The sequence below is a fragment of the Sebastes fasciatus genome, chromosome 3 (assembly GCF_043250625.1).
Source record: "Sebastes fasciatus isolate fSebFas1 chromosome 3, fSebFas1.pri, whole genome shotgun sequence".
NCBI classification, from domain to species: domain Eukaryota; kingdom Metazoa; phylum Chordata; class Actinopteri; order Perciformes; family Sebastidae; genus Sebastes; species Sebastes fasciatus.
In genome coordinates this window covers 7,699,442-7,721,373 of record NC_133797.1, presented here as the reverse complement: position 1 = coordinate 7,721,373, position 21,932 = coordinate 7,699,442, and the positions used below count along the sequence as shown (strand labels likewise).

Below are 21,932 nucleotides of genomic sequence, written 5' to 3'. Positions count from 1 at the left end.
ACAGACAGACAGAGAGGACGAGGTTTGGTTTCAGGGTGATGCTCAGTCAGCGCTGCTGTTTGCATACATGTTTTAAGTGTTTGTGTGTCTATCTGTCTCTGAATATGTCAGAGAGTGAACTGTAAAATCTGTTAAACGTCTAAATGTCTTGGCTCTCTACCATGTATGCCATACTTGTTGCAGACCAAGTGTGCATGTGCGATTGTGAGCCTTTTTTTTGTGTAACCATCAGGATGCTCTGTAAAGAACTGGAAAATGATTTACCAAAAATCCATTTACTAATGCGGCCATCAATAAAATGCTCAAGAATTTAGGTCAGGTCTGGCCTCGTTTATTAGAAAATCTATCGGGGTGCTGCCATTCTTAAGTTTTTGCACAACTTATGTGCAATGTTGCCCAGATGGAATGGATGCATGTGTTTGTGTGTCTCACCGTGGTACTGATTGACTTGGGGGTATGGATTCCTCTGGCCTTGGCCCATCTGTCTGGGGAGATGCTGCTGCTGTTGGAGCTACACAAACATACACACACAGAGACACACAATTGTTAAGAGTGCATGTTCAAATCATTCATACAGATGTTTGGTACAGTAGAGACAGATGTTTGGTACAATAGAGACAGATGTTTGGTACAGTTGTGATGGACGTTTGGTACAGTAGAGACGGATGTTTGGTACAGTAGAGACACATGTTTAGTACAGTTGAGACAGATGTTTGGTACAGTTGAGACGGATGTTTGGTACAGTAGAGACAGATGTTTGGTACAGTTGAGACATGTTTTGGTACAGTCGAGACAGATGTTTAGTACAGTAGAGACAGTTGTTTGGTACAGTAGAGACGGATTTTTGGTACAGTTGAGACAGATGTTTGGTACAGTCGGGAGAGATGTTTTGTACAGTAGAGACGGATGTTTGGTACAGTAGAGATAGATGTTTGGTACAGTTGAGACAGATGTTTGGTACAGTTGAGAGGGATATTTGGTACCGTAGAGAGAGAGATGTTTAGTACAGTAGAGACAGATGTTTGCTACAGTAGATACAGATGTTTGGTACAGTTGAGACAGATGTTTGGTACAGTAGAGACGGATGTTTGGTACAGTAGAGACAGATGTTTGGTACAGTAAAGACGGATGTATAGTACAGTAGAGACAGATGTTTAGTACAGTAGAGACAGATGTTTGGTACAGCAGAGACAGATGTTTGGTACAGTCGAGACAGATGTTTGGTACAGTCGAGACAGATGTTTAGTACAGTCGAGATTGATGTTTGGTACAGTCGAGACAGATGTTTGGTACAGTAGAGACGGATGTTTGGTACAGTTGAGACAGATGTTTGGTGCAGTCGAGAGAGATGTTTGGTACAGTAGAGACGGATGTTTGGTACAGTTGAGACAGATGTTTGGTACAGTAGAGACGGATGTTTGGTACAGTAGAGACGGATGTTTGGTACAGTTGAGACAGAGGTTTCGTACAGTTGAGACGGATGTTTGGTACAGTAGAGACAGATGTTTGGTACAGTCGCGAGAGATGTTTGGTACAGTCACGAGAGATGTTTGGTACAGTAGAGAAAGATGTTTGGTACAGTTGAGACAGATGTTTGGTACCGTAGAGAGAGATGTTTAGTACAGTAGAGACAGATGTTTGGTACAGTAGAGACGGATGTTTGGTACAGTTGAGACAGATGTTTGGTACAGTCGCGAGAGATGTTTAGTAAAGGAGAGACGGATGTTTGGTAGCGTAGAGACAGACGTTTGACATAGCAGAGGTGAGACAGATGTTTGGTATAGCAGACGACACACAGATGTTTGGTACAGTAGAGGCAGACCGATGTTTGGTATAGCAGAAGTGAGTCAGATGTTTGGTATAGCAGAAGTGAGACAGATGTTTGGTACATTAGAGGCAGACAGATGTTTGGTATAGCAGAAGTGACACAGATGTGTGCTTCCAGGATTAGATTAGATTACAGTATCTGCAAGATGCTTTCCTACACAAATCATAACAGAACTGATCAACGTTTAAATGTAAAACCAAAGCCCTGATGCTCTATCATAGTCATAGCTGTGGTGCAGGTATAGAGAAGTAAATAGTCTGGGTCCTTGCGGCATAAAAGAAGCTACTGAATATGTGCCTGGAAAGCAGAAGGTGTTCCTCATTTAAATAGAGGTACGATATCCATTAACATACACTAAACCCCAGCAGGACGTGATTCCTTTCAGACACCTATATTTGTGTGTCTGTGTATGTTTTTGCAGATCCAATTAAAACCAACATAGTGGGTGGTGACTCAAGAGTTCAGAACTCTTTAACACTTGATTCCCTCACAGAGAGAGAAATAAAAAGAAAACACCACATTATCACAGCAGGCGGCATGTGGCAACAACACACACATACACATGCACACACACACACACACACACAATGCAGAGATGAAAAGGAAGCAGTGAAGAGGGGGCTGGTTGAGGGTAATTATACATGCAACCAGACAACAGTAAGGAAGAGGAGGGGATGAGCTGCTCTTGTTAAAGCTGCAGACACAGACACGTATACAGGAGTGCATGAACAAACAAAATTAGAATTTAATGCATGACAGATGAATCACACAGGCCTATCCGTTTTGTTTCATCACCGCACCACCACACTAACATTATGCTACGAGCACACTGATTTGAAAACACTCACCTGCTCGGCCAGTAGTTGCTGCTGCTGCTGTTGTCTCTGCTCTCTGAAGAGCTGCTGTTTCTGCTGCTCTATCAATTGCATCTGCACCCTCTTCTCCTGCTCCATCGCCATCATCTGCTTCATCATGGCCGCCTGCTGCTGGTTGCCCACGTAGCCCGGAGGTGGTCCTGACCCCTGGTTGGGCCCCACCCCTGAGGCCACGCCCCCGGCAGGGTGAGGAGGCGGGATGGCGCCCGGTGGTCGTGACATTCCCACCACACCTTGTTCCTGTAGACAGAAAGGGGGAGGCAGCTGGTCAAATGGACTGTTGAGAAATCACTTATCAGGAAAGCAAGTGAAAGGAATATTTTAACATTTAGGACATTATGCTTATTCTGCTCCATTCAACCAAATAATGTATATACATACATACATATGTACATTGCAACATCAGCGCCCAGCAGCAATGCTACGCTTCCGCCATTTTGGACTGTAAAGTGCCATACGCAAGTAAAACTAAATAATTTCTATTTTATTGTCATATTGCACTGAAATGGCCTGTGCTGAACAATAAAATATTATGAATATAATAAGCCTTCTCAGTCCAAAATGGCGGCAGCAACTGTTGTCAAAAAACACTGGACTTTCGTCTTTTTGCTTCTCCACTCTTTGACTCAACTGGCCGTTCAAGCGGTGACGTATCCTATCGTTGAATGCACCTGATTGGTCCCTGGTTTTCTGCTTGCCGTTTCAAACAGGAAACAACATGGCGGCCTGCTCGTAAACTTTTTACTTACTTATTCCATCTAAACAATCCACCAAAATCTACTTCTGAAAACATTTAAAGCAAGAAATAGGCTATGCCACTGCTGAATCTTGTTTCATTTTAGAACTAGATCCCCATCTTTCACAGCTTGGTCCAAGCTTCGTGAGCCAGATGCGTCGCGCTGGTCAGGCTCATTTGCATAAAGGACTGTTCCCACCTTTTCATTTTGAAAGAGCAACGGCCAATAAGGAAACTCCATTACTCGGCTGACCAATCAAGTAACTTCATCACTCAGTGACAGACTTTTGCGTTTGTAGGGCTGGCCCTCTGTCGTCCAGCCAATGAGGCTATAACCAACAGCTGGTTAGCTTAGCTTAGCATAGTGACTGGAAACAGGGTGAAACAGCTAGCCAAGCTCTGTCCAAAGGTAACAAAATCCACCGACTTGCACCTCTAAAGGTCACTAATGAACACGTATCATGTTATATCTACAGCTTCCTTGAGTCTTCGCTGATGGCCTGGAAACTGCTCCCAGTTGAGAAGTAGTCTGGTACATAAACCCCCCCCTTCATAAAATGGTTAATTGTCATTTTCACACTTTGGTTTAGAGAGATTGGGGTTATGGATTGAACAAATGAGATCTAACACATTTAGGCCATTTGTGTTATCTTCAGACGGAGCCAGGCTAGCCCTTTTCCTTCTGTTTCCAATCACTGTGCTAAGCTAAGCTACGTGACTGCTAGCAATAGCTTCATATTTACCTCACAGATATAACAGTGGTATTGGTTTTCTCATTTAACTTTCAGCAAGAAAGCAAATAAGTGTATTTGCCAAAAATGTTGAACTATTGCTTTACAGTCTATTTGAATGTTTGTACAGCTAAAAGGTAAAACCAATGAACCATTGGTACTGCTCTTTAACACAAGTCAATGTCGCACAATTACATCAGGTACAGAAAGAATGCATATTCAGTACACTCCCAACATTGTAGCCATCTACAGTGACACCTTTGCACAGTCTGTTTTAGGCATAAAACCGTAGTCAGCCATTATGTTGTATGATAGCTCACAATCCAGCAGTGTGTGTGAATGAGAGTGAAATACAAGATAAAGGCAAGACTGCCTCAAGATTCAGCTCGCCGGGCCACCCTGAGTCCTCCCAATGGGGCATCGGTTGGTCCTCGCTGCATACATTATCTCCTCATTAGCATATAAAGAGCACTTCCTCCTCCACTCAGCCGTATGCTAATCTCTAATAGGATGAAATGGCCTGCTCTGGCCAATGGGAGGGGAGCGTTTATGAATCTATTAAAAGGTTAGACCGCTGAACGCGAGTGGACATCGTTTGGGCCCGCCGGCAGTAAGAGAGGGGAAAGGCCTGAGAGGAGAACGATTCAGGCCAGTAAAGAGTGTTTGCACACATAAAAATGCAACAACACACAACCACCCACACACACACACACAGTGTACAACAAATCACATTTAACTGCGGGGCAAGAATGAAACAGCAAAGGCAGGATTACAGCAGCGCCGTAGCATTGGCAAGAGTCTGTAGCACATCACTATACTCAATATGTTTTGAAAGAGCCAAAGCCTCATAATCCGCATTGAGGCTCCGCTTTTCTTAGAAAGGAGTTAGGTGGAGATAAACCTCATATATTAGAGCACAAAAAAACCCCGTGGAGCAAACAGAATCGTCTGCTTAAGACTGGCTCACCAGACAGCCAGACCAGACTGATCGATGTTCAGAGCTACGTGTCTCATCTCCGGTTGGCATGTTCCTGCCGGATGGCAGCAGGGCAGTAAGAGAGGAGCAGAGAGGGGGAAAGAGGAGGCGTAGTGTCAGAAAATGACCAACGGGTGGCAGTGGTGATCTTTAAGCACGGATGTGTGTGTGTATGTGTGTTTGAGTCTCACTGGCCTCCTCTCAGCAGATGGCTCAATCATGACGGTTCTGATCTACGATCTCTCCCTCTCCCCCACTCACTCTGCCTCTTTTTTCTTCCCTTCTCTCTAAACACCCCGCCATCATCTCCTTTCTCCACTCTTCCTCCGGTTCTCTCTCTTTCTCTCCGTAGACAGGGGGCCCTGAGTCATGTCCGCACAATTGCCAGGGAACGAAGGAACGGAAGAGAGATGGATTTCAAAGGAAGGAGGAGAGGAAAAGTCTCAGAGAATTAAAGATTTTTTGGTGGAGGTGGTGCGTATGTGTGATGCAGGGGAGAAGTGGCAGTAGCAGCACATTAGCAGTTAGATGAAGAAATGACAGAAAGTATGTTTACGCTGTTAAATAAAGACATGCTAAATGAGAGAGGCACATGAGGGAAAAGATGAATTAGCAGTAGTATTTCGATGTTAATAGTACCTCGCTGAAGCTTTGTTAATATACACTGAATTGAATGTCATGCCAATAAAGCTTATTGAATAGATCCTCAAATGAATTGAAGGAAAGAGAGAAGAACATGTGTGAGGAAAGAGGGAAGGCGTGATGAGGAAAAGGAGAGGAGATCCGATCTTTTTTCGGGAAGGAAACGAGGAGGTGACGAGCCAAAAGAGGAGGAGTAAAAGGTGGGATAGAGGGGAGGAGAGCAGGTACCCTGGCAACAGTTGCTGCGGCGAGGAGCAGATGGCGCTCGGAGGAGCGGTTATGGCCGCCGCGCCTGGTCACCCTCCACAAACACACTCACATTCATCCTACAATTTTACTTTCAACCTCTTCTTTCTCTGTTAATCAGCACATCTTCCATTCTCGCCGTCTTCCCTTCTCCGAAAGAGAGCATCCACACTATGTCTGTCTCTTGTAGCCCCGTCGATCCAACTCTGTCTGTCTTTGCCTCTGTTTGCTCCATCCGCTCCCCCAGACGCTTCATTCTGGCATCTTGGACCGGCTCGAGTTAGTCCCCGAACTCTGTGCTCTTCAGCAGAAATGGGTCAGCGGCTAATGAGACTCAATGGTTAGCTCCTAACTACAGGATGAATAGTTTGAAACTGCGACAGCTACTATAAGTTGCAAATAGGCAGCCCAGTTGCACAGCAGTTCGTGAAATAGTCATGAAATTTAATGTATTGATCTGTGAACATAGACACCAATTTTCAGATTTTTCTTTTTGTGATGGTCAGCACGAAATCAATTCGTATGTAAACCATGGATTTGTGAACCGGGAAGTATAAAGAGCGGCGAACGCCACGTAGGGGAGGAGATCAGGATGAATGTGAAGGTCAAAAAACATCGGACTTTCGCCCAGGAGACCGCTGTTCGTGTTCCGTGTGAAACTACAAGTCAAAGTTGATTTATTTGTCAATCGGCAATTCCGGAGTTATTTTAACTCAAACCATGATCTTTTCCTAAAGCTAACTAAATAGTTTTCGTCACGTAACTTCCGTACTTAAGATAAGCCACTTCCGATGTTATTTCAGCCCAAACCGCAATATTTTCCTAAACCCAACTAAGTAGTTTGTTGCCTAAGCCTAACCAAGTTGATCTTTTCCTAAGCCTTACTTTTATTTTGAAAAGACTGGAGCGGAAATTGACGAGTGCATCACGTGTTGCTGGACATTTGTAGGAAAACGCACAAAAAATACGTTGTTGAAAGTCGTGCTTAGCGTCATGAAAAAAAAGGGAAATTTGTGTCTATGTAAACTAAATAAAATTGTGAGACTGTGTTGGATAAGATCAGCTTGTAGTAGGAAGGACCAGAGCGGATGAAATGAAAGGAGAGGTGAATGTATCACAGGTTGTTCCGGAGGATGTGCGTGTTTGTTTGTGTGTGTGTGTGTGTGTGTGTGTGTGTCTGTGTGTGCATGTGTGTGTGGTGGAGGCTGTCAGCGTTATTGAGTTAGGAAGCATGGAGAGCCCAGGTGATTACATTACACGTGAAGTGAGCGGAAATGTGTGTGTGCATGTGTGTAAGTGAGAGAGAGAGTGGGGGGAGAGAGGGGTGGATTATCCATTTCATCCCTATGTCTCACGGAGCAGGAATGTGTGTCTACTGTACTCAATGTATGTGTGTGTTTAAAGGTGTATCTGCCATACATCAGAACGGGACATACGGGTACTTTGCAAAAAGCAATTTGTCGTATGTTTTGATTGTAATTTTGACATGTTCTTATGCATTCATCTCTTGTTATATTGAAGTTTTTAATTGGACTTTATTAGTTGTAATCCACAGAAGACAATCCACAAATGTGTACCATGATTTCCAAATATTTCACTAGCCACAAACACGTATTTTTGTATTTGTGTTGTGTAAAGTCACATCCACAAAAATAAAGGGCGATTTGCAAATACGCATAACTTACTCTGTTAAACAAACGTGTTTTATATACATGTCTAATAATTATTTTGCAATCTTGCCTGAACCTGAGCGTTCGTGATACCTTAATAAATGGAGGTTGACCGCCGTCATGTCCCTTCAGTCTTCCCCCGTCCAACACAGTGGTCAGATATTGCTTATCCAGACATCTCTACATATTTGATTGAATCACGTCAGGCTAAGTGTTGTCTGTAAATAACCAACGTGTTAATAGCCAACTGTTTGATCTATAGGCTGAGATTTAGTTGGAGACGACGCTGATGCTGCTATAACATTAATGTATGACTGTATTACTGCAGCAGCCTCCCACTCAAGTTAACCTCAATCATTTACCACACTGACAGTGAATATTCACGTATTGTATGTGCCTCAAATCTCAGTGTGAAAGCCTCGGTTAACCCGCTACAAAACAGCTTTTCGTCATTTTCTCTCCGGTGACAACAAGTTTCTTTCCCTCAAAAGTGAGCACTTTGGTCTATAACTTGGAGACATAAAGCCACTCTAGTATATCTTTTTTAGGACACGGCAGGGGATCAAATCAGAGATCAGCGTTTTTGGATTTATTGTTGGTGCAACCAACTACACAGCACAACTCTTCGGCATAGCGTTATTAAGAACTACTACCGGTTAGTTTAAAGTAGAAGTTTGGAGACATGTTTCAACTTCCTCTGTTTACTCTGTTCCCATCTATGAAGGACACGGGATTGTTTTCCCCTAAAAGGGGGCGTGGTCATGAGAGCCTACTCTGAATGACGTATTGCCGGTCTGATGTACGCACACTACGATCATACACTCTCCAGTCGGGATTAAATCACCTCATCCCATGGTGACCACACAGCGACGAGATTAAAGGCTGCACTTGCTACTATGAAATAACACACACACACACACACGCACACGCACACGCACACGCACACGCACACGCACACGCACACACACACACACACACACACACACAGCCTGTAAGAGCAGCGGCGCCTGGCAGCAGAGTGCTGGGTGTCTGTGTGCTCTCCAGAGTGGCTCACATCTGTCACCCACTTGTGTAAGAGAAGGAAGGGAGGGAGTGTGAAGAGCAGAGAGGAAACAGAGAGTGAGGGCTGGATAGATGAGGAGATGCTTCATTAGACTCTTACGCAGACCACAACTGCAATCAGACTGAGAAAGTGAACAGGAAGTACATCTGCCTGATGTTGCAGCAGCTGATGGTGTGTGTGGTACAGATGCATGGAGTGAGTTAAAGCTTGAAGGTCACAGAGTCACATCTCTTTCACAGCCAGCGCTCATCAATGTCTGAATGTCCTTGAGCTCCACACTGGTTGACCTTGCACCCCGACCCCTCTGGTAACGTCTGCAGAAATATGCAAATCAAAAATCTGTAAGAGACGGCGGCGATAATCGGACCGGACGCCTCACAGAAGGTGTCTGCTGGAGTGGAGTTTTTGCATTCACATCCAGCCTGAATCAATGGATGTGTAGATAGCAAGTATTGATGTATGTAGGACGAATAGAAAGACAAATATAAAGGCTGTCATAGTTATTTTTGTCAATGCATGCCGGTGCAGTATACAGTACTGGAGTTATTGTAGATGATATAATACACAATCTACAGCAGTGGTTCCCAACCTTTTTTCCTTGCAGCCCCCCCTACTTCTATCTAAGAAAAGCTGAGCCCCCCCAATGACGTCACCCTAAAAAAAACATTACAAATCCTCGAACAAAATCCTCAATTTGAATAAAGTGATTCAGTGTTTTAAATGAGTTGGTCTTTTTTTTATTAAAGCAACTTTCTTTAATGAATAGAACTCGTCAGTTTCGTCAACATAAATAAAGTGATGCCATCTTGACGGATTTGCCAAGCAAATCTAAATACATAATATGATAATTTATTTTTGTAACGACTTAATTCATTTACTATAATAGTGTTACAGCCAAAACAGATTTTTTGTTATTGCGGTTAAAAAAGGTTAGGTTGCTGCTAGACCGCCCTGTTAATACAGGCGGGTCCTCTATTTGTGTGTGTCAAGCGGGAGGGCAAATTTGGGGGTTTTTGACTGCAGTGAAAATGTTGTTATTGAAAGGCTAAACGCCAACAAATAAGGCTTGAAGCTGAATATTTAGTTAACTTTTAAATAGTTTTATATCCAGTCTTTTGTATGAATTATCCAGTAAGTATGTTATTATGATTATTTATTTGTTGTACATGAGCAATTCTAATTTTGACAACCTCAGAACAGAAATAATTTTGTATGGCACTTTGTAGGTGGATGTTTTACTGGCGTCCGGTAGTCACTTTCAGTCCAAAATGGCAGAGGTGTAGCTCTGTTGCTGGGCGCTGACGTTGCAATGGAACGACTAATTGACTTTCACTTCTTATCAATATACGTTCTTTGATACTAAGCAGCCCATTTAGAATGTTTATGCTGTCAAGTTTGAAAAGGTCTATAGTCAAGAGTCCTGAAGCATCACACTCAACCTGCTCCTCATTGTAGGTTAACAACTGATAGAGTAGAGATGGGCTGCTAGCAGAGCTAACTAATCCACTACTTGATGTCTTACACAGATGACCGAGACACTGCCTATATACAATGTTTATGTGCATGTGTGTATCACTGTAAGGCTTTAAGTCACCTTATAGGAGGACAGGACATGCATATGTTTTCAGTTTCTCTCTGCTTAACATGGCAGATGTGAAGTTGAGGAATAAAGTATTTGCCATGAAGGAAAAATAAATTGTGTATTAGAGCGCATGGTTAAAACACAAGTATTATGCAGCACCTGACATGCAACCGCAACGACACATGTACGTACAAAACACATGCGCACACACTAACCCCGAGCAGATGGCAGAGCCAGACCTCACAGTATCAAACTATCCCCACAGCGCCAAAGGTAAAGAAGACATCACTTTGACACCTACACACACACACAAACACACACCTTCATACACACAGCCGTGTACTTCTATCTTTGTGAGGACACTCATTGACATAATGCATTCCCTAGCCCCTTACCTTAACTATCACAACTAAATGCCTGAGACCAACCCTTACCCTAACATTAACCTGAACCTTATAAACAAGCCTGAACCCTCAAACAGGCATCTGAAGGTCTGTCCGAAGGTGAGGACCAGCCAAAATGTCCTCACTTTACAAATATTTCCTCACTGAAGGTCTTAAACTCAAATTGGTCCTCACAAAGATAGCTGTACAAGTACACACACACACACACACACACACACACACACACATAGAGTAACACGGATAGCGAGAAGTAATAAGCCAGTGGTTTCATTCTTCGCCACCAGTTGTGTAGAACACATCCACCCACCTACCCTAACCCCACCCCCTCAAACACACTCGCACACACACACTTACTCCGTTTGTCCCTGAAGAGAGTTAAATTTAAACTGCTGGAGAGGAGTCTTGCTCCCCACAGAGGTCTGTTTAATCTCTTAACATCTCTCTGCTCTAAACCCTAACTGGCCTATTTCTGAATCTTCGGAATCTGCACACGCACACATCCCACAAAAAATATATAATTTAAGGGGCAATGCCAAAGTGAAATACACACAACCCTTCACTTTTTGCAAAAAAACCCCAACAATCTCCTCACAGACTCCAAAACAGTGGGCTGACAGGTTTTTTTGGGATCATCCTTTAACCATAACTGAACAAACACGTTGTCATGCAGGGATGCTGTGAAATGCATGTAGGCATGCAGGAGTGGATCAATTTAAGTAAATGAATCCCTGCAGCATGAATGCTGTGTGGAGAGAGGCACTGTGCTTAACCAAGGCATTTCTCTCTACACACTCACACACACACACACACATACACTCACACAGGATGCCACCCACAGACAGCACAGTGCCTGGAATATCAGTTCATGCTTGTTTGCAATCGTGTAGCATGGCATTCTTTAAATTACAATTCATCCATGTTTGTCTTTACAGTTACTGACACAGTAAGCCTTTGATATTTACTCTATAGACTAATGACACAAAACTAAGTTGTCCCTTGATAGGTCCTGATTCAAAATTTCAATCCGTCCAATATTTTTAAGACCAACTACCTGCAAAACTGATTCCCATTACTTTGTGTTTAGGAAGTTAGCAAGTGTTGGTGAACACAGTAGGCATTACACCTGCTAAACATCTGCATGTTAGCGCTATCAGACCCTGAGCATGTTAGTTAGCGTGCTGATGTTAGCATTTAGCTCAAAGCACCACTATGTCTACGTTTAGTGTATTGAAGAGTCTTCGACTCAAAAGAGGATTTACTGACTAAATTGTGTGGATTAATTTTCTTCCGATCAACTAATCAGAATCAGCTTCATCTTTATTGGCATAGTAAGTGTGTGGAATCTGACTCCGGTTTTCGTACTACAAAGCACAGAAATAGAACAGCTAAATACGCGGACAACAGATCTGAACGAGGTAAACATGAACATTGACTACTATGTACAAATATAAATTAGAGCTGTCAATCGATTAAAATATTTAATTGCAATTAATCGCGATCAACATTGTCCATAGTTAATAGTGATTAATCGCAAATTGTTCGCACATTTTTTATCTGTTCAAAATGTACCTTAAAGGGAGATTTGTCAAGTATTTAAGACTCTTATCAACATGGGAGTGGGCAAACGTTCTTGCTAAATGCAAATGTTGGTATATATTTATTATTGGAAATCAATTAACAACACATAACAATGACAGATATTGTCCAGAAACCCTCACAGGTACTGCATTTAGCATAAAAGAAATATGCTCAAATCATAACATGGCAAACTGCAGCCCAACAGGCAACAACAGCTGTCAGTGTGTCAGTGTGCTGACTTGACTATGACTTGCCCCAAACTGCATGTGATTATCATAAAGTGGGCATGTCTGTAAAGGGGAGACTCGTGGGTACCCAGAGAACCCATTTACATTCACATATCTTGAGGTCAAAGGTCAAGGGACCCCTTTGAAAATGGCCATGACAGTTTTTCCTCGCCAAAATTTAGCAAAAGTTTGGAGCGTTATTTAGCCTCCTTTGTGACAAGCTAGTATGACATGGTTGATACCAATGGATTCCTTAGGTTTTCTAGTTTCATACGATGCTAGCATGCAGTATACAACATAATGACATTTGTAGACAGTGAGACGATGCAAAGGGTGCTGGAATGAATATGGGATTATCAATGTAACAGGTTGCTTTATATACATGATGAGGTAGTTGAATTAGCAGTGTACAGTGTGCTTATATCCATATTGACAGTGATTAAATTTACATGTTAAAAATTTGAATTACCGCCTTGAAGTTGCAATTTAAATCCATGTCTGTCCAAAATGTCATCACTTTAATCATTTTATCCTGTTAGACATTTGTCTGAAATTGTCATAATTAGCAAATTAATTCTTGAGTTATGGCCAAAAACTTCTATTTTGAGGTCACAGTGACCTTGACCTTTGACCACCAAATTCTAATAAGGTCATCCTTAAGTCCAAGTGGATGTTTGTGCCAAACTTTCAGAGGTTGTAGCAGGATCGGTTGTAAAGCTAGAGTGAAGATACTGGCATCATATGAAACCTAAGGAATCCATTGGTACCAACCATGTCATACTAGCTTGTTGCAAAGGAGGCTAAATAACGCTCCAAACGTACGCAAAATTTTGTCGAGGAAAAACTGGCATGGTCATTTTCAAAGCTTGACCTCTGACCTCAAGATATGTGAATGAAAATGGGTTCTGTGGGTACCCACGAGTCTCCCCTTTACAGACATGCCCACTTTATGATAATCACATGCAGTTTGGGGCAAGTCATAGTCAAGTCAGCACACTGACACACTGACAGCTGTTGTTGCCTGTTGGGTTGCAGTTTACCATGTTATGATTTGAGCATATGTTTTATGCTAAATGCAGTACCTGTGAGGGTTTCTGGACAATATTTGTCATTGTTTTGTGTTGTTAATTGATTTCCAATAATAAATATAAACATACATTTGCATAAAGCAAACACATTTGAGTATTAAATACTTGACAAAATCATGCGATTCATCATGATCAAATATTTTAAATGATTGACAGCCCTAAAAAAATATGATTCACAGGTACAGTGAAGTTCAGTGGATGTTTGGTGTTACAGCGTTATTGACACTATATAACAGTTTCATCATTAAATCCACAAATAGTTTCAGCCCTACTTTTCACCGTTGTTTGTTTGGACTCTGTGTAGCAGATTACACTCTATTCTAAAGAGTTGCTTTTGCTTTCAAGAAGTTCCCTCTTATGAACATCATTACTGAGGTGGATAAACGGTCGCAGACAGCGGAATATGACGAGCGGCGAGAGGACAGAAGACAGGAGTAAATCAAGCTCGTGACAACAAGCGAGGAGAAGGGAGTGCGAGCGGTGCAAAGGGATGAGATCATTGGTGGCCGGGGAGTGATTGTGGCGAGCAGACGAGTGTACCACCCTGAGAGGGACCAGGTGCTATAGTAAATCACCCTGGAAACGGTCGCCATGGAGACCTTAAAGACACACGTGCGCACACGGGAAAGAGAGAGGCCATGTCTGGGAGAGTGTGTGAGTGAGGGATGTAAATGTGTGTATTACAAAACGGGAGGATAGTGTGTGTGTGTGTGTGTTTCTATGTAATCTAATCATGGCGGCTGAGAATGGTACATTTGAGTGACAACTTCCAGCCGCAGCAGGTGGACTGCTCTTTCTCTTCTCTTCTTCTCTCTCTATCACTCTCTCCGGTCCTGTGCGCTTTCATATCATAACCTCCTTTATTACTACTGTGCGCACATATATGTGTATTGAGGGTAATATATGAAGCTTGTAGCTAGAGGTGGCAATAAACAGAGAGAGCGAGAGGAAATCAAACAGTGAGGTGAGTGTGTCCTGTTGTGTGGGACTGTGAGGTTATCACATTCGGGCTCTTCCCAGAGAGAATTCCCAACTAGAGGGTTTGAGTTATTCACAGCTGCGATCGGCGCTATAACACGGCTCTTAACGGAGGTAAAGATACGTTCCGCACATCCGTCGATCGTCTGTTCACCCCCCTCCCTCGCTCTCGTTGTGACAGTAAACTGCCTTTTTATCCATCCGGCCATCCTCCATCTCTCTGATTAACCTCCTCTTCAATTTCCTCCGTCACTGTCTCACCACGCGCCCTGTGCTCCTGTCTTCCTGTCTTCCTTTTTGCTCTCACTCAATCTATCCCTCCTTCTCCTCCTCATCTCATTCAATCTCTTTCCCTTTCCTCCACCGATCTCTCACTCATCTCTATCTTTTCTCAGATCCCTCCATCTAGCCACTCCTCTGCCCCTCGCCGCCCTTCCTCCCTTGTTCTCTGTCCACCCTTCCACTCCATCCATCTTCCATTTATTCCCTCCTTCTTTGTTCACCCGAAGGGCTGATCCTTCCTCTTCTCGCCTGCCTCATTCGCCCAACAGCGCTTCTCTCTCTCTCCTCCTCCTCCTCCTTCACCCCCGCTTTCATTTGTTTTTCTACCTGTTTCAGATTTGTTTTTCTACATCCACGCTCATCCGTCTTTATTCTCGCCGTAGCTCATTTAACGTCTGGATCCATCCCTGCCTCGACAGCTATCATTCTGCTCCCTCGTCTTCACCCCCTCCCTTTCATTTCCCTCTCTCTCACTCTCTCCTCCTGTTTTCCTTGACTCCATCTTTACCGAACGGCCGTATAACCTCCACCTCTCTTTGTCTGTCCCTCCATCTACCTCTCTAAATCTATCTCTGCCTCTGTCATAGCCCCCTCATTATTCCTTCTCCTCCTCTCCGCTCCCTCCCTCTCTCCAGAGAAGCCATTAGGTGCTGCTGTAAGGCTATCACTCTTTTGCTCTCCCCCTCTCTTTTCACTCTCTTTTTCTCTCTCTGCTGTAGTCTCGGGGCAATAGGCTCCCCCTTCCCTTCCGTTCTCTCTGTCCCCCCTGCCATTCCTCCTCTCCATCTCTCTCTCTCTCTTCCTGCATTTCTTCAGGCGCTCTTTCCTCTCCTCCTTTTCCCTCCCCCTCTCCCTCACGTCTTCACATCATCCGACTCCCTTCCGCTTCCATCGTCTTCGCCCTACCTCCATCTTGATTTCTCCACCCCCCACCTTTCCCTCTATCCTACCATATTCCAGTGAGATAGTCCGGTGTAGCAGCGGGCTTATATACACTCTATACTGTACGCATATATATAGACCTGTGGTTGTTTTTTTAAACATATTGCAGACCTTCAGGAATACATCTTACATACAGTAATCAGTCGTACACTGTCAATAACCCTTTAACACCAGATATACGCTGCTGCCGTTATAGATTATAATTCTTACAGTCTTTAAGGCACTTTTTTAGATTATAATTTACAGTCTTTAATGCACATTTTTTAGATTATAATTTACAGTTTTTAATGCACATTTTTGCACCTTTTTAGATTATAATTTACAGTCTTAAATGCAAATTTTTAGATTATAATTTACAGTTTTTAATGCACATTTTTAGATTATAATTTACAGTCTTTAATGCACATTTTTAGATTATAATTTACAGTCTTAAATGCACATTTTTAGATTATGATTTACAGTCTTAAATGCACATTTTTAGATTATAATTTAGTTTTTAATGCACATTTTTAGATTATAATTTACAGTCTTTAATGCATATTTTTAGATTATAATTTACAGTATTTAATAAACATTTTTGCACTTTTTTAGATTATAATTTGCAGTCTTAAATGCACATTTTCATATTATAATTTAGCCTTTAATGCACATTTTTAGATTAGAATTTACAGTCTTTAATGCACATTTTTTTGTAATATGTACATATCATGTATCACTTTATGTACATACTATAATATGTACATACATGTCACTGTAAATATGGATCCTACTCACTGTACACACAGTAGTTAGACATCTCCACATGTACATACTGTACACAATCACCCAGTCCATGTATATCCATCCAGTATTTATTTTCTTTGCACTATTTGTATTGTTACAACTTCTGAACACTTGAATTGTATATAGACATTTTATCTTTATTTTCTTATTGTATTCTTTTATTCTGTTATTTCTAGCCTGTGTAAGTACATTGAAGAGAGTGGCATAAAACCGGAGTCAAACTATGTATATACTTGGCGAAATAAAACCTGATTCTGATTCTGATCTGCTGCAGAATGCTGGCCGGTTTATTCGCTCTGGAGAAGAGATATAATGATGAATAAATCCAATTTTCTTGTCCACTTATTGTATTAAGAGGAAACATTCTCAAATCAGTCTGAGCACGCACACAAACCGCTATCTACAGTACACAACCTATCCTTTTGTCTTACACATTTAGCTGCCTTTCTCGGCGCTACACCTTCAGCTATCTCCATCGGGCCCCGACTTTGCCCATCTTTGTATGCCATTAATCTCTCTCCTCCTTTACCTCCTCTGCCTTACCTCTCCCTCTCTAATGCAGGGGAGATGGAGCGAGGGAGAGAAATATGGAGACAGAGAGAGAGAGAGAGAGAGAGAGAGAGAGAGTGACCATTATCTAAGCCAGCATCTGCAATAATTCCACAGCAGCCTATTATCCACAATAGAGCCAAAATGGCCTTTGGTAATATGATGAAATCTGCCGTAAAAAGTAGAAATGGGACTAAAAGCGTCAGAGTGTAGAAAAACCTCCATTCCTCAGCTGCTTTATCACATTATTGCATTCTCCTCATCTCTCTCTCTCTCTCTGTCTGCCTCCCTCCCTCCCACATTCGGTGCATTACTGTGTGTTTCTCCAAATTCTCTCTATTTCACTCCGTTTGTCTCTTTCTCTCTTGCTTGTTTGGTGATACCCCTCCCTTCATCAATCACACACTCCGTTCCTCTCTATTGCTTTCCTCATCTCTCGCTTTCTCTTTCCCTCTCTTCGTCGTTCTTTCTTTCCTCCGTCTATGCGACTCTCGACGAGTGTGTGCGTCGATCCTTCGTCGGATAACACCACAAAAAGTAGGAAATGGAAATTCCATTAAATTAAGTGTTGGTCTCTTCCTAATGCAGCTAAAACGCTAATCCAACTCACACACACACTCAGACAGACTGACATGGGTGTGCATGGATGTGACTGAGCTTGCACACAAACACAGAGAGAGAAAAGGACCTTCCAATCAGTAGTGTACCACAAATAGGCGCAGGAAAAACAATTTGCTGTCATTGCTAACAGCTGCTGCTGCTGGTGTGTGTGTGTGTGTGTGTGTGTGTGTGTGAGTGTGAGAGAGAGAGAGAGAGAGAGAGAGAGAGAGAGAGAGCACCAGGCCCATCTCTCCCCCGTTCCTTTTCCTCCCCTCCTCCACTGAATTGTCCCAAGGGAGGTGGAGAGGTGATGTATAGACCCTCTCCTGATCGCACGACTCAGCAGAACAGATGGACAGGGTGAGGGAGAGGAAGAGAGAGAGAGAGAGAGAGAGAGAGAGAGAGAGAGAGAGAGAGAGAGAGAGAGAGAGAGAGAGAGAGAGAGAGAGAGAGAGAGAGAGAGAGAGAGAGAGAGAGGTGTACAGTTGCACACTGAACAAAATGGCTATGTGATGGTGTGTGTGTGTCTGTAGGTGTGCGAATAGACTGAAGATGCTGAGAGCTAATATATTGTTTCAATATGGTGTCCACTGTGTTCCCTGTTATACACCTGTAAGGCGGGGTATATCTTCCAACACCAACCCAGCACATTCACTGCAGCTGAAGATGTTCTCCATACTGAAAAGTATTGATCAGCTTGTCAGGTCACACCTGTTCTAGTAAGCAAGTCAGTTCAAAACAGACTGTGGAACTGTTAGGTTGTAAACGCCTACTACATACTACTGACGAACGCAGTAGGCAGTAGGCAGTATACAGTATACAGTATACAGTATACAGTATACAGCATACAGTATACAGTATACAGTATACAGCATACAGTACATATGTGTATGTATGAAACTCTCTTACACAGTGTATGTATGAAACACTTAAAGCAATATATTTTGCAGTATGCTAGGCTAGGCTTTAGCCTTTAAACCAGGTCTTAAAGCGCTTGACAAAAAACTGAATTCGAACCATTATTGTAATATTATCAAAAAATACAACTCTTTTTTTTTTTGCTTATGACCAATGTGTGTTTCCTTTATAAGACACTGCAGGTTTAGCTCCACCGACCCTTAAACTATTTATTCTAACAGCTCATAGTGAAGTGAGACAAATCATCAATGAAGGGAGGCGGTAAATATAAAACATTGCTCGACAAAATTGACTCAAATTGCTTTTCTCAGTTACAGCAACGAAATAGTGGGATGATATCCCTACAAATAATAGAGTAATGCTAAAAAGGGTCATGTTGTTGAGCAAGTATCTCACTGCCCCCTCAAATGTTCAGAAGTGAATTTAACGATGAAATACAGTAGCTACAAAAAATATGCCGTTTTTGGCTACTGTACCATAGACTGTACCGTTCCAGTGCTTTGCATTGTGGGATACAGTAGGCGAGGTAGACTGGAGATCTTTTTCCAAATCAGTAGGACATTCAGGTATTTTTAGCATACTGTAGATTTTGCTTTTGTTTGCATACTGCATACTACATGCTACATTTTGGCCAAATCAGTACGTACAACTAGTATAGTATGCAGTTTGGAATGCAGCTTGTGTCTTTTCCTGCAGCACTGATATCAACAACGTTAGCCTAGCAGCATCACACTTCACTCACATCCAGCAGACATGGAGCAACTCACTATTCATTTGAAATTGTGTTTCTTCTCACCTGATAAATACAAGTCAAAAGTTCATTCTTTTTAACTGTTATCTATTTTTGTTCTTGATTCTCTCCAGAGAAATAGCTCTGGCACTTAAGCTGTTAAATGCTCTACTACATATCACCAGCTAGTTGCTAACTTAGTGTGAGGCTGGGCAGGTAGCGTACTGTTGGTATATCCTAGCTTTTTTTTTTGCTGCAAACAGCTTTCTGTGGCAGGAAATTCAGTTGATGGGAGTGAACCATAACAGTACATTTTGGGGCCATGAGTCCAAAACAAGGAGCTAAAAGAGGCTAAACGGTGAGGGGAACTGAATAGTGTGGGGATACCGCCTGTGGGTTCGTCACTACCATAGACTGTATATAAGAAGTGGACGTGACGTCACCCATTGTTTTGTGGACTGTCTGGATCTTGTTTTTTTGGAACCAGACATGACACGAGATGGTGGAGCTGAATGCGAATATTATTAGGTGACCGAAATGTTACTACAAGCAACCCCTTTACATTACTCTTAAACACTTGATCCATTGTTGATATAAAAGTGTTACAAAATGACTAACTATGGCACATAACCCACACAGTGTACAGTATGTGTGTTGATGAATGATAAATGGCATGGTAAGAGCAAAGCATGAGCAGACTGTCGACGCATAATTGCTCATCAAAGAGCATCCATCTGTTCATTTATGCTAACATATTACTTCTTTGAAAGTCTTCCTGTGTAGATAATGGCAGACCTTCACTGGTTGACACCACGTTGTGGGGCTCTGGTAGTGAGGCTGCTAAGCCAGACTAAACCGGAGCGCTCTCCGCACAAAACTGAGCTGTAAAGAGTCAATTACCTCGGTTGTGACCAGAGACCCCTTCCTCCCTCCGCCTTATCATTACTACAAAACAAGAGCAATTGAGGAGTGGTTAAGAGGGAGGGAGGGAAGCGAGTGAAGGGTGGGTGGAGGAATGACTCGAGGGGGGGGATGGAGGGAAAGCTGTTGATAAAGGAAGGGAGCAAACAGCCACCCTGAGGAGATGAAGAGAAGCGGCAGGAGGAGGGGAGGGAGGGATATATAGGGGAAATCATTTTTGAAGGAGTGGACTGTCGGCCAACCTAGAGGGAGAAATAGATGTGTAAACAAACACCGGCTATAGGGACAAACAAGAGTGCGCCGGAGAGGGAGAAAGAAGAGGGAGGGGAAGATGGAAGCAGAGTGGGAGGAAGGCACGGAGTGAGAAAACAAGCTCGACCATGTGTTTAAGTCAACAGCAGCAAGAGAAACCTCAATAGAGAAAAAAGGTGTGGGCGGGAAAACACTCCACGGGGAGAGAGGAGACAGATGTAGAAGGGAGACAGGCACTGCGAGATGTAGAAAGAGACAGAGAGAGGAGAAGGAAAGCGACGTATCGAGAGATTCAGAGAGAGAAATCAAGAGAAAGTGACATATTTAGATGGCGATAGAAAGTAAAGAAATGCAGACAGCGACAGTATAGCTCGGTGACAGTGTTGACTGTTGACAGCAGAGAAAACTAAGGCGAGGTGGGAGGAGAGGGATGGGGTGATGGAGGGTGGTGGGAATTAAACGACAAGAAGAAAAACTAATTATTCTGTGATTCCGCTAATTAGCTCTGGCTTTACTGACAAGCTCTGCAAGGCAACAGACGTTTACCAAAGGATTCACACTACCCCGATGGCCCGGGTGGGAGGGACCGGAGGAGGGAGGGAGGGAAAGATAGAGGGAAGACGAGGTGGGAAGGAAAAAAGAGAGGGAGCTACAAAGACGAGCGGGGGGGGAGACGTGGAAAGACGGATGAACGGAGACGAACGGAAGGAGAGAGGAGGGAGAGAGGGAGGGGTGAGGAGGTGGCAGCGATGCGGGTCTGAAGTTATCTGAAACCACTCCATCAAGTGAGAAAGAAAAAGAGAGAGAAGAGCAAACCCCGGGGGATAAACTTGTGACGTCTGTTTACCCATGCATTCAGCAGCTTTTACATAAACTAACAATTAAAAAGCCTCATTTAGGCTCTTACCACTGCAGATAATGCACACACTGGCATGTCAATGAGGGGAAGTCATCTTTAAACACTGACTGTATTCTAATAATTGCTACTTAGAAAAGACAGTGTGTGTGTGTGTGTGTGTGTATGTGTGTGTGTGTGTGTGTGTGTGTGTGTGTGTGTGTGTGTGTGTGTGTGTGTGTGTGTGTGTGTGTGTGTGTGTGTGTGGTACGGATGAATTGGCTTTCGTGTGATTTTTTTAAATTATTACTTCCCGGAAACTTTCCTTGGATTTCTCACCATAAGTTTGATTTTAAACAGAACAGTGTGGCTAATTAAGCATAAAATGGCATTTCTGCTAATAGCTTGACATTCTTTCATATAGCCTACATTAGGTAATGTGGTGATTAGGGCTGTCAGTCGATTCAAATAGTTAATCGCGATTAAACGCAAATTA

At 42.8% G+C, this 21,932-nt stretch overlaps 1 protein-coding gene across 1 annotated transcript in view; it reads right to left on the bottom strand.

Moving 5' to 3' along the window:
* maml3 (mastermind-like transcriptional coactivator 3) overlaps window positions 1-21,932 on the bottom strand; it is a 139,994-nt gene that overhangs the window by 6,001 nt on the left and 112,061 nt on the right. Inside the window, exons 4-5 of the mRNA XM_074628695.1 lie at window positions 2,677-2,943; window positions 433-511 (exon numbers count right to left, since the gene is read on the bottom strand). Of these exons, the coding sequence (XP_074484796.1) occupies window positions 433-511; window positions 2,677-2,943 (346 nt within the window). The remainder of the gene's footprint in view (window positions 1-432; window positions 512-2,676; window positions 2,944-21,932) is intronic.